This window comes from Dasypus novemcinctus, chromosome 24, assembly GCF_030445035.2.
Source record: "Dasypus novemcinctus isolate mDasNov1 chromosome 24, mDasNov1.1.hap2, whole genome shotgun sequence".
In the NCBI taxonomy this organism is placed as follows: Eukaryota; Metazoa; Chordata; class Mammalia; order Cingulata; family Dasypodidae; genus Dasypus; species Dasypus novemcinctus.
Window position 1 is genome coordinate 6,678,811 of NC_080696.1, and position 13,189 is coordinate 6,691,999.

Here is a 13,189-nt window from a genome sequence, read left to right on the forward strand (position 1 = left end):
GCTTTAAAAATCTCCTCCCTGCCTTTTCCTTTGATTATTCTTTCTAAAACTCCTATCAGTTTGATATTATACCTTTTAAAGTGTTCTCATGTCTCTCATTCATTTAATCGTTTTCTTTCTATTCATATTGTTGTTTTACATTTTGTGAAATGTCATCAATTCTATTGTTCAACCATTTTATTTTTAATTTAGGAGTTCCTTTATATAATCTGATTTTCTTTTCATAGCATACTTCTCTTATTTAGGTAAAATATATTTTCAACTTCTCTGAGTCTTTCATTTAGAATTTTTAAAGTTCTTTTTGTTGTTGTTGTTTCATCTGTTTCTTCTGGGTCAGTTTTTCTGTAGATTTATTTTTGTCCTTTATATTTTGGTGCTACTGATAGGGCTCGTTATGCTAAATTTTCCCTTTATAGTCAATGAAGAAGATTGAGCAGCCAATGCAGGCTTTGGGGATTATTTTGAAAATTGATTTTATCCCCAATAAGTTTTTGCCACGAGTGGAAAAAGTGATACAAATTATATAAGGCAGGGAATGTCAACTGAGAGACCATTAGACTATGAGCTTCCCATATGCCAAAATGAGGACAGCATCATGTCATATTGTAAATGCCTACTAGTGCCTATTAATTTTCCCAACCATACCTTTATTTCTTTGAAAGGAGTCAATCTGCTTCCATATTGAAAGGCAAATGCCAAGTCATCGCCAATTGTTGCAAATGAGAAGGGGGAGGAAGGGGAGCAGGATTTTGGCCACTGCAATAGATCTTCAATTATTCTCCTTGTTCTCAGTCTCCACATTTCCTGCCCAACTTCTGTCACATTTGCAGAATATCCACCTACAGTCTCTCAGGGATTCTTTATATAATTTGTTCCTATCTCCAGTACACGTCCCTCACATATTTTGAGGTGCAATTCTCTTCCACATTTTTTCTATCAACATGTTTTTTTACATTTTTCGTTTAGAAATTTCGTGAAATCTTCACCACTGTTAGTATCACTCATTTTTCTTTGCTTTGCTGTCATAGGTTTATGTATTTTTTGGATTTCTGTTCTTTCATTGCTGTGAGGACTTGAGTTTGCTAAGAGGGTACATATATACTCAGTCCAGCATTTTAACCAGTATCTCCAAACACTATCATTTAAAACATGTTTGGAAAGTGCGATATGTCCTTAATGCACAGCTGTCCAATAGAACGTTCTGTGATAATGGAAATATTCTACATATGAATGAATTCCATACAGTAAACACTAGCCACATGTAACAACTGGGTACTTTAAATATGACCAGAGTGACTAAGAAACTGGAATTTTGATTTTATTAAATTTTAATTAACTTAGTCACATGTGATAGTTGCCACTATATTGGACAGCTCAGCTTTAATATTTGATCCTACCTATCCTAATAAAGATATGTACTTAGATGTGTTGTTAGATTTCTTTGTTACTATAATGACTTTAAAAATATTGTAAATAATATAGTCTGCATTGGTATAATTAGTCCTGGTTATCTAGTTCTGGGCATGATACCAAATATCAAATAATAATTAAAAACAAAATATGAACTATTTATTTATCAACCCCAAGATTGAGGATGCATCTTGTCCTCCAATTTATATTCAGATGTCTGCCACCATGTAGCTACAACCTGTGATTTGAGATCTTGAATATTATCAGTGAAAGATCCTATACAGTAAAGAGAAGTAACTAACTGCTTTGACTCAGGAGTCCGACCACATAGATTTGCATCCCACTCCCATTACTTTGTAAATGGCAAATAAATTCTCTGTGCATCAGTTTCCTATACCATAAAATGGGAATAATAATACATATAAGACTGGTTTATGAATTAAATGAGTTGAATGAGCATGGTAAGCACTCAAATGTTAACTATTGTCATTATTTCCATCTTATGGTATGCGGAGTATAAGCTAAAAGATGGGTGGGTGTAGACAATTGGATTAGTTGCTGGATGCTTTTGGTAAGTCTGAGCTCTGTTTATGATAATAAAGTTTCATATGAGTCAAAATTACAACTATATGGGGGCTTCCATTTGAAGTAAATGCTTCCATCATTTCAAATGGTCTTCCATGTTCTTTCAGGTAGTGCTGGAAGTGTAGGGAGAAATGACAGAATGATTTGCTCACAGCATAGGATAATGAGTATCTGAAGAAACAAAGAAAATAAAAATAATTTATGACCAAATATACGCCCCTTTAATTAGCTGCTTAGGAAATCTTCACAGTTTTCCACTTTACTCTAACCCAGAGAGAAAAGCAAATTTGCTTCAAGAGGATAAAAAATGTTCTGACATCAAAATGTTCATTAATCCTTAAAAATACTGGTTGCTATTCCATATTTATTAATTTACCATGTAATATGTTGGTTGATGCACAAATACAATAGTCGATAGCATGGTTTGGTATATTATCAATATATTATTTCCATATTTGATTTAAAATACTAAAGTGAAATATAAGTGCTCAAGATTTAGCCTCAAACAATTAGAACTTTTGACCTAAGACTCTGTGTTGACTTACAAGAGCTTAGTAACTAAAGCCTAGACACATGGAAACAGTTTAGAACAATCCAGGAACAGTGAATGTATATTTTTTGAGAGCATCTGAATAAACTTATATTTTAAGAGAGCTAATTAGAAAATAGTTTCTCAAAAACAAAATTCAAAATGGAAGTGAGGCAATTTAGTTAGATAAATTAATCCTCTAAAAAGCATTATGCCTTTGCTCATAAAGTTTGTTAGTGTGAGTTCCGACGAAGATCAAATCTTATCTCTAGTATGTTTGTAGTCTGTGCTGAAGTTCTCCAACAAGAGATTTCAGCCACAGCAAGAGATTGCATCTTGCATTCCAACTTGCATTAATTAAAATATAAATTTTTAAATGGTGGTAAGGATGTTTCATCTAGATCTTTCTATTTGCCCATGATTACATGCTTCTACAAACATAATCCACACCTTTCTGGTAAAAGGAAAGAGAAAGAGGATGAGTGACTCTCAGTCAGCCCTTGAGACTTCTGGATGAAGATATGTGAAATGTTAAGAAACAGGTTTCCCTGAACAGGTCTCCCCATCACGCCTACCATATCCAGATTAAGCAGGTGTGTTAACTTAATGCAGTTGTTGTCATAGAGATGATTCTTGTTTGTTAAATAAATGAAACAAACAGTTACAGGAATCCTGACTATGTAAACTGTATATGTATAAATAAGCTATTTCCTTTTAAATGTCAAGTGCCTCTTCATTCTTTCTCTTGCTCTTGAGCTCTCTCTAATTATATAGATCCATATAGGTTTTTGTGTTTTGTGTTTTTTTTTTCATATATTCTAGTTTCTACTTAAGATTAATACAGACATTTATGTAGTTATTTATATTTTTAGGAGGCACTGGGGGTTGAATCTGGCACTCAACCACTGAGCTACATCCATTCCCAATATATAGTTTTAACTGAGGGATTTTTACTCTATAAATATTTGAGCTGTTTACTGTGTATGAGGCATTAGGAAGATTGTGTAGGAACCATCCTCAGGACCCCTTTGGATGAGAAGAAAAGAGAAATGGTGTGATGTGGCAGTGATGCTGGTGGTGGTGGCTATGGTGGGGATGGTTGTGGTGGTAGTGATGGTGGGCAGTGGTGACAGCGATGGTGGTGGTGGTGGTGATAATGGTGGTCATTGTGATAGTGGTGATCATTGTGATGGTAGTGGTGGTGGTAGTGATGATGGTCGTTGTGATGGTGGCAGTGGTGATGATGGCGATGGTGACAATGATGGTGGTCGTTGTGATGGTGGTGGTGGTGATGGTGGTGATGATGATGGTACTAGTGAAGGTGGTGGTGGTGATGGTGGTGACGGTGATGGTACTAGTGAAGGTGGTGGTGGTCATTGTGGTGGAAGTGGTGATGATGGTGATAGTGGTGATGGTGATGGCGGTGGTGGTGGTGGTGGTTGTGATGGTGGTGGTGGTGGTGGTGATGGTGATGGCGGTGGTGGTGGTGGTGGTCATTGTGATGGTTGTGGTGGTCATTGTGTGGTGGTGGTGGTTGTGATGGTGGTGGTGATGGTACTAGTGATGGTGGTGGTGGTCATTGTGATGGTAGTGGTGGTGTAGTGATCATGGTGGTGATCATGGTGGTGGTCTGGTGATGGTCATTGTGATGGTAGTGGTGATGATGGTGATGGTGGTGGTGGTCATTGTGATGGTGGTGGTGGTAGTGATGGTGATGGTGATGGTGGTGCTCATTGCGAAGGTAGCAGTGGTGATGGTGATGGGATGGTGATGGTGATGGTGATGGTACTAGTGATGGTGGTGGTGGTATTCCTAGGTAAGATCATTGCAGAATGTACTTCTAGAAGCCAAACTATTTTTCAACATAACACATGATACTAAAGTCTAACTCAATGGATTTGCCTTATATTCTATAGGACAGAGTTGTAGGAAATTATATAAATTAGGATTCCTAATTGAAAAGTCATCTGAGAGATGAAATTATCTCACTCTTACATTTGTCCCCTGTTTAACTGAGGCAAGTATGGAACTAGACTAAAATTTTATTCTTCCTGGGTGTTTTCAGTTCAGTTCTTTTGGGTCACCTCTGTCATGAGAATGAATTAGAAATGTAAAACTGGATTAAGTTTAAAAATCACATACTCCCTTAAATCCCTCCATTGGCATTATTCTAGGCCACTATATGAATACCTCATGCCTGGGAAATAATTATCTCCTAAATGTCCTCCCTGACCACAATTTTGCCACCTCCATCCATTAGGTCCATTGTAGGAAGTGTGTTTTCTCTAAAATTCTAATCTGATGAGGTCATTGTGATAGTGGTGATTAAGATCCTTCAGAGGCTCTCAATCACCTTAGCTTAAAATCTAGAGTCTGTAACATGGTTTACGTATTTTCTGTATCATTACTAATGACGACTTTACTTTGCTAGCATTTCAGTTTGAAATAGTCAATTGGCCTAATATCAAGGCTATGCTCCAGCCTCATCTTTCATTCTGAAATGAACCCTTTCATAATACACTCTTAGAATTATCCACAACTACTTTTAAGTCCCATTCATATACTGCATAGATTTGTCTCTACACCTTTAACATTTTTTTAAAGATTTTGTTTCTCTCCCCTTCCCCACCCCCACCCTCAATTGTCTGCTCTCTGTGTCCTTTGACTGTGTGTTCTTCTGTGTCCACTTCCATTTTTATCAGGCGGCACCAGGAATCTGTGTCTCTTTTTGTTGTGTCATCTTGCTGTGTCAACTCTCCATGTGTGTGGCACCACTCCTTGGCAGGCTGCACATTTTTTGCACTGGGCAGCTCTCTTTACGGGACGCACTCCTTGTGTATGGGGCTCCCCTACATGGGGGACACCCCTGCATGGCACTGCACTCCTTGCATGCATCAGCACTGCGCATGGGCCAGCTCCACACAGGTCAGGAGGCCCTGGGTTTGAACCCTGGACCTCCCATGTGGTAGGTGGACGCTCTATCCATTGAGCCAAATCCACTTCCCCTTTAGCATTTTATTGCACCCAAAATAGTTGTTTATATGCCAAGGACCTCAAATTATTTTATTTTTTAAACTTTAGCATACTGTAAGCATGATAAATGTTTATGACATGAATGGGTGAGTGAGTGAAAAATCAAACGGATGAGTGAATGGGGCAGAATATTCAGGTTAATGCTCTTTGGTACCTAGATTTGACTGTAGCTCCAGTAGGTAGCTCTTAAAGTCATAGATGACAATAAGGATATAAGGTGAGTAAAACAATTGTTTAACACCAGGATATACACTTATTGAAGTGTATGGAAACTTTGATCTAGGCCAATGATCAAAAGGAAAGGACAATAATTTTTAAAATGCACAGATTAAGAACCAGATTCAAACACATCTCCACAACTAAAGGTTGCTTTGGACCCATTATCTCACTTCTATGAGCTTCATTTCTGCAACCAGATATTTAAATAACTAAAGTAGGCAAGACTCTGAGTACTTCATAAACAGGGACCATGTTTCTCACACATATTCAAATAAAACCAATGAAAAACTCTTGATTCTAAGTCCTCGTGAGACTCAGAAATGAGTTAATAGAAACTCTCTTCCAAGAACCACTTAAATCTTTCAGTTGAAAATATATGTATCAGTTATATATATATATATACATCAAAGTTATCAGAGTCAGTGGTTCCTCCCTGTGGGATTTCAATACAGGTAATTCTGGGGAAGCAGTCAAGGTCCTTTACCTGAGGATTTAAAAGTCACAGTCAGCCATTCTCCACCAGGAGGTGATGTAGGGTTCACCATTCTCAAAAATTAATCTTAGTCTTTTCTTAGGTAGCAAGGAAAGGTGATTAGGAGTAAAAGAGAAAGGGCTCTGAAAACAAGTCTGGCTATCATAATACCATCCCGGGATGTCTCTTTGGTCTGAGAGCTATTGTTTCAGCTTTCAGCCAAACCAAGGAAGTCAAGATGTTCTTGTCTAGCTCTCTGATTCAATGACAGTGCCAAAGTAGAGCACTAGTATACTTTGAAAAGGGTAACACCTGACATCAGGAGAGTCCAACTATCTTTCAGAGTATTACCCATGAACAAGGTGATATTCCCTCAGTAACACTGAAAGAATTGAGAGATGGATGTGTCTTTTGATTTCCACATTAATTTTTCCTGTTACTTCCTTTCCCTTAAAAAGTGTCATAACCTTATGTACGCAGGATGATAAAGTTGGTGTGAATTCAAGTAGAGAAATAAACAAACCTCTCAAAATGCCTTTTGCAACAATTGGTAGAGTTGTCAGTCCCCTAAGCCATTTAATATCCTCCCAGCTGATAGACGGGTCTATTGCTTTGGCCACATATGCTGCAAGTCCACTGTTGTCTCCAAAATCTTCTTTAGGAGAAAATGCTAAATCATTGGTTTCAAAATTTTTCATTCTGAAATAAAGAGATACATAAAATGAGTAACTTCCCAAGATTAAATGTATCTTTATAGTAATTCATTCAATGAAAAATTACCCCTCTCAAAACAGCTGGCTCTTTATTTCTCAATCATCTATAGATAGACTGCATGAATATTTTCTGTTTTGATGTAGGACTCCAGGCTAAATGTGACAATCTAGTAGTGGACTTAATAGATTGCCAAAAGTTTCATTTACATCTTGGTCTCTGTTTTTACAAACAAATCAGTTTAAAGGGAAAATATGTGGCTCAGTTCAGATAGCTGTTCCTTTTTAAGTTTATGAATGTAGACAGTAGACTTGATGTTATTTTAAACCAGTGATGCAAATTAATCATAATGATGAACATTTGCCTGGTGCTTTACAATTTACAAAGGCCTTTCGTATACCATATTATCACAATGTTTTCTTTAATAAACTTCTGGAAAGTAAGTTTGGCACTTTTTAATTTCTATTTTCTATAGAAAATAAGAACAGAAGTGCAGAAAGAGAGGCCCTCAAGTATAAAAGTAGCAAATGGCAGTCCTGGGGTTCCAGCCAGGGTCCTTGACTCCTGATCCCATTCTCATTGCTCAGATCTCAGGTGCATCCTGGCTATTACACCTGACCTCAGGACACCCTGCATTGCCCTTGTGGAAAATTCTAGAGGAGTCTTGAAGAGCAGTAACACCTTCTGTCCATTGAGATGCTCTAGACACTTCCTGCTGTGCTCATTGGGGGTGGGGGGTGGAGGGGAGTCACGTGGGGAGAAGAAGGAGAGGTTTGTCAGCAGAGGAGTTCACATTTCTCCCCTTCCCTTCTTCGTTTTGCTTTTGTCTCGAAGGCTCTTGATCTGCTCCCTCAATTTCCCCCAACCTTCTGGGCAATCCCGACCAGAGCATGAACTTTCCAACTCTCAGCACCTTCGTCTGTTTGCCTGTGTCTCTCATTTGCGGCTGAAGCCTGATCTGTCACCCACACAGCAGGCTAGAAGTCCTAGAGATACAAGTGTAGAAATACCCCAGCTCTCCACCCTCAGTAGACAGTCAGGTGTTCTACATGAGCGCCAGGGTTTCCAGGATTAAGCTCAGCTGTCACAGTTGCAGCTGTCTTTGTTCACTGCCTTCCCTCCCTGGCCACTTTCTCACTCCTCATCAGTACTCCCTTGACCTCCCAAATGAACTACTTGCACTTAAATCACTGACTCATAGTCAGCTTCTAGAGGAACCAAATCTGAGGCTCAGCCCTTCTGAGTTGCTGCCTTCCCTAATGTCTAATTTTGTTAACTCATCTTAGACCAATATTTCTCTGAGTCCTCTCTAAGAATCTACGACTGGCTCATCCTGTACCTGAAATCATTTTTCTTGCTCTAGTGTATTGATATCTAGACATTGGCAGGTCTTCAAACTAGGGGCTCATCTTTGCCGCCTGCACTTGTGACTTCTGTCATCTGGATGCACGATGTCACCACCCCTGTGACTGAGCCGCCTAAGCCACAATTCTAGTTGCAAGCCTCATTTCTCTGATGTGACGATGTCTTTGAATGATGAGAGTGACCTTGGTCTTCTGGCCCGTCTTACCCTGCTAGCTGTCTCCTCTCAGTGTAATAGTACAGCTATAAAAATCCGTCTCTGGCTTAGTCTTAGCTCTTTCTTCCCCTCCACTAGCCATGCCACTGAACAGAGAAAAGACCTTAGAGCCATGACTACCCAAATGTTTACGTAAAGCTAAAAGGATATAGGCACACGAATTTGAGTTATTTTTTCAAAACAGTTATACAATTTCCTTTAATACAAAGCTATCCTAAATGCTTTTTACATTTTAGTGGACTTTCAGTTAAAATAGTGGGGTGTCATATATTATCACAAGGTCATGAATATTCATATCCCAGGTAATACTACTCAAGCCATTGGCAAAGTTTTCTCCAAAAGCATTGAAGAGTTGGTCCTATAGTTTCATGGATTCAGATAGCCATTAAAGACGATAGAAAATTCCAGTTCTGCTGAGAGTCATATAGATACCCATCTATTTCTTAGACTTGGACAGTGATTTTAACTGAAATGCTTAGGCATTTATTTTTATCAAACCATGTAGGGTTGTGCTTTTTATTATAGCAAGACCTCGGTCTTATGTGGTCAATCTAATTTGAATGGAATTAAGTTAACATTCTGTTCAATAAGCCCACCGTTTGATGGAGACCTATTCCATTACTTCAAACTGATATTAAATTCTAAACTTTTAAAGAATATTGTTCAGAATAAGGTCCAGTCTGTCTGTTCATGGCAAGACGAGGGGAAAAAAAGAAAAGAAAACCATCTGTATGTGTATATACACTGCAAAGTACCCCACCCCCATACCAAACAAGCTACAGTGTTTCAGCAGGGCAGGGTGAAAGGGTGAAATGGATAGGAAAAAACAGAAACATGAATAAAATTATATAAATAACTGTTGTTATTCTTGGACGCTGAAATGCAGATCAACACTTGAATGAATGTTGCCTTACAGAAATTTCAGGGCACAATGAAGCCTTGTTGTTCCTTTACAACTTTGTTCAAAGCCAGAAGCCAAGAAAAAGTTTTCAGATATCTTGACGGAGACCCACGATGGAGTGCTTTACCAACGGCTCCCAAAAAACCCTCCATGAATGCCATTTTTATTTGGATTATGACATACACGTGAAAAACACTTAAAGCAGCTTCTGATAACCAAAGTATTCCATTCCGTAAGAAGGAAAAGGGCAACATCAAAATAATAACATGGTTACATAGGGCTTACTTCTCTGAATCCTGATCTGTTTCATGACCTAAAGGCAAGAGAGAAGTTCTTCCTTGTAAAGCATTCATTATACCTTGAATGGCCCCCAGATGTAATTTTTAATCTAATATAGAAATTATTTTAGCTTTCAGTGTTAGCATCATAAAAACTGTAATGGCTACTAAAGAAAGTTAAGCATCAATAACCAATAGTAAGACTAATAAGTATTATTTGAGTAATATGTGATATGATTTATTGTAAGTATTGATAATGTGGCATTCAAGAGAAAGACACCTGTCTCTACATTGGGAAATTTAAAAATAAAATAAATAATCATTAGAGGGAAGCAGAAGTGGCTCAAGTGATAGGGCTGCCACCTACCATATGGGAGGACCCGGGTTCGATCCCTGGGGCCTCCTGGTGGAAAAGAAGAAGAGAAAAGCATGCCTGCACAGCGAGCTAGTGCCCGAGTGGCAAGCCAAGAGCCCACACAATGAGTCGAGTGCCCAGTGGTGAGCCAGTGCCCACACAAGTGAGTCACGCAGCAAGATGATGACACAAGAAAAGAGAGATGAAGGGGAGAGTCAAGATTAAGTGCAGCACAGACCAGGGACTGAGGTGGCACAATTGACAGGGAACTTCTCCCCACATCAGAGGTCCCCAGGAGAGAATCCTGGTGAATCCTAGAAGAGAAAGATGAGAAAACAAAAAGAGAAATAGATATAGAAGATCACACAGCAAATGGAAATGGACAGCAGAAACAGCAGGGCGGGGCATGGAAGGGGCAGGGGGGAAATAACCATTAGAGCCCAGAAATCAACACGAGATGAGAGACGCTGACAGAGAGCTCCGTAACATGTGAGAATAGACACAGAAAGCACTGGCCTTCCATTCTTTGGCGAAGAAAACCCTTACATCGATAACCTGACCTTGGTAATTTCTTTCTCAGTGTAGCTGGATACTTAAAAGAAAAATTCAGGGCACGGATTTTAAGTTTGAGTTCAATCCCTTGTTCTGCTTCTTCTTAGTCATGTTATATTGGATAAATTTCCTATGTTCTAGAATATTATTTATTGATTAAACAATTACATATTAAGCATCTACTATGTGCCAGTGTTTTAGGTTTAGGGATATAACTATGAACAAAACAGTTGAAAATCTCTACCCACATAGCAAGGGGGGAACAGAAAATAAACAATAACTATAGTCAATAAGTAATTATGGAGCACATTAGAAGGTGTTTTCTACACACAAAAAAAGGGGAAAAAAAAGTAGAACAGATAAGAGGGGTGTGAGCTGTTAGAGGCTCAATCTGGAATTGTAAACATAATCAGTGCTGGCCTCACGGGGAAGCTACTCTGAAGAGGAAGGTAGCAGAGAAAGTGTTGTTGTGTTAGTCCCCTGCTGCTGCCGGATGTAGCAAATTACCAAATGGGGTGGCTTAAAACTACACAGATTTATCACCTTACAGTTCTGTTGGGCAGAAATCCAAAACAGGTCCCACCAGACCAGACTCGAGGGGTCCACGGAGCTGTGTGCCTGCCGTGGCTCCAGGGAGCCTTCCCCAAACCTTTTCCAGCTTCTAGAGGCTGCCGTGTCCCTTGGCTCCAGCAACCTTCGCTTTGAACCGTGGCCCTCCTTCCTCCCTCTTACAAAGATCAAACCCACCTGGATAATGCTCCATCATCTCCCTGTCCCAATGTCCTTAACCTGGTCACGTCTGCAAAGTCTCTCTTGCCACGTAAGGTCACATTCTCAGGTTCCGGGGACTAGGACGTGGGCATCTTTGGGGGCCATTATTCTTCCCCCCACGATCATCAGTGTGAGTTGTTCCCATCAGGGACATTTCGAAGCCAGCGGGCCATGCACCCGGCCTCCTCCCGGGGTCTCTCTTTTCCTCTGCTCCGCCCAGCCCATCCGCATGTCAGTGTGTGTCTCGTCCATATCCTGGTCTCCGCTGTTTATTGCTAGTTTGGTTCCCAGCATAGAGCCAATCCTAATGCCAAGACTTACAGCCAGTGGGGAAGGCAACCACACGCTGATCTGGGGGAGGAATGCGCTGGGCAGTGGGAACAGCCACTGCTAAGGCTTTAAGGCACGAGCGCGCCCACCATGGTGACAGAAGAGCCGGGAGCCAGGATGGCTGGGGAAGAGCGAGCGAGGTGAGCATGTGCGGGGGTGAGGCCAGAGAAGTAGGGGCCGGCCCTGGGAAGCCTTGCAGATGCCTGTGATCAGGAGACCTAAAAGGACAGGGGCAGCCTGGAGCCAAGGAGGGACTCGGTCTGATCTGCTGTTTCAATGCCACCTACTCTGGCTGCTGTGATTAGGAACTCACTTCAGAGCTCAGGAAAACATGTCACTGGGCAAACGGTGGAAAGGGCAGGTGTCCTGATTTACCTTGATCTTACTCAGTGACTGAAAGCACCCCATCTTCTCTTGAAACTCCCCTGGCACTAGAGGAAAGAGTCAAATCTTAACTCGGGTAAATACACCAGCCTGCCCCGGGTGTAGACAAAGAAACAGGCCCCTGGCTCAGAGCCCCAGGACTCAGCTCGTTGACCGGGCTTCAGGCCTGGCTTCTGAGAGTGGAGGAGGATTCTCTTTGCTCCCCCAGTTTCAAGAAACTGCGCCACTTACAATGTCCACACGTTCCTGGATTTGCACTAAAGCCAAACAATAATGCTTGACTCTTACTGGTCACAGATGCCAAGAGTCAGACACACGTGCACCCCCAGGCAGGCAGAGTCACAGGCCTGGAAGGAGCCTCTGCTCGTATATACGCCCCCTCCTCTGGACTGCCCGCCCCCCTTGCCTGCCAAGCCCCACTTCTGAGCAGCCGGGCTTCACTCGCGTGTCAGGGCTCTTGGGGAGAGAAGCCCGACTTCAGCTCACATAACGTGGGCTTTCCGTGTGCACGCGGCATCTGGAGGGAGCCCCGGCTCTGCCTGGGAGAGCTGGCTGTGGCCGCGGAGACAGTGACCAGGGGTGCTGGCCACCCAAGCCGCCAGGACAAAGGAGGACAGCGTGCGCCCGGGGCCGGGGGGCATCAGCTGTGGCGCCTCCTGTGCTCAGAACCTGGACGAGCTGCTCGTTATTCGCTCCTCGTGGGGCAGGGGATGTGACGAGCTGGCGCTGCGGCTGCGCCTCTGTACCCTGACAGCTGAAAAGGGCCTTTGTCTCGCACATCTGCGCCTCATCTGGGCAGGGGCCCAGGAGCCAAAGAGAGGGGAAAGCAAATCAGCCTTCTGCACCTCCCGGAGCGGCCCCAGCCCCAAAGGAGCAAGCCAGAGTTAGCAACTGTCACCTGCTCCATCCAGTAGACTCCGGTATTAGGTAGTAGCCTGACAGTAGTAACAGTGGAATCGGTAATACCAGCTATATTACTTAGTAGGACTGGTAGTAACAGTGGTATCGATAACCCCAGCTGTATTACTTAGTAGTAGGAGTATTGATAATATCAACTATATTACCTAGTAGTAGTAAAAT

General features: G+C 41.5%; 1 protein-coding gene across 3 annotated transcripts in view; it reads right to left on the reverse strand.

Annotated features, from left to right (window-relative positions):
- The window catches only part of HAO1 (hydroxyacid oxidase 1), a 64,462-nt gene that overhangs the window by 14,434 nt on the left and 36,839 nt on the right, over positions 1 to 13,189 (reverse strand). For all 3 annotated transcript variants that reach the window (XM_012529898.3, XM_004470684.5, XM_058287540.2), the window contains one exon: positions 6,772 to 6,947. In XM_012529898.3, coding sequence (XP_012385352.1) covers positions 6,772 to 6,947 — 176 coding nt within the window. The remainder of the gene's footprint in view (positions 1 to 6,771; positions 6,948 to 13,189) is intronic.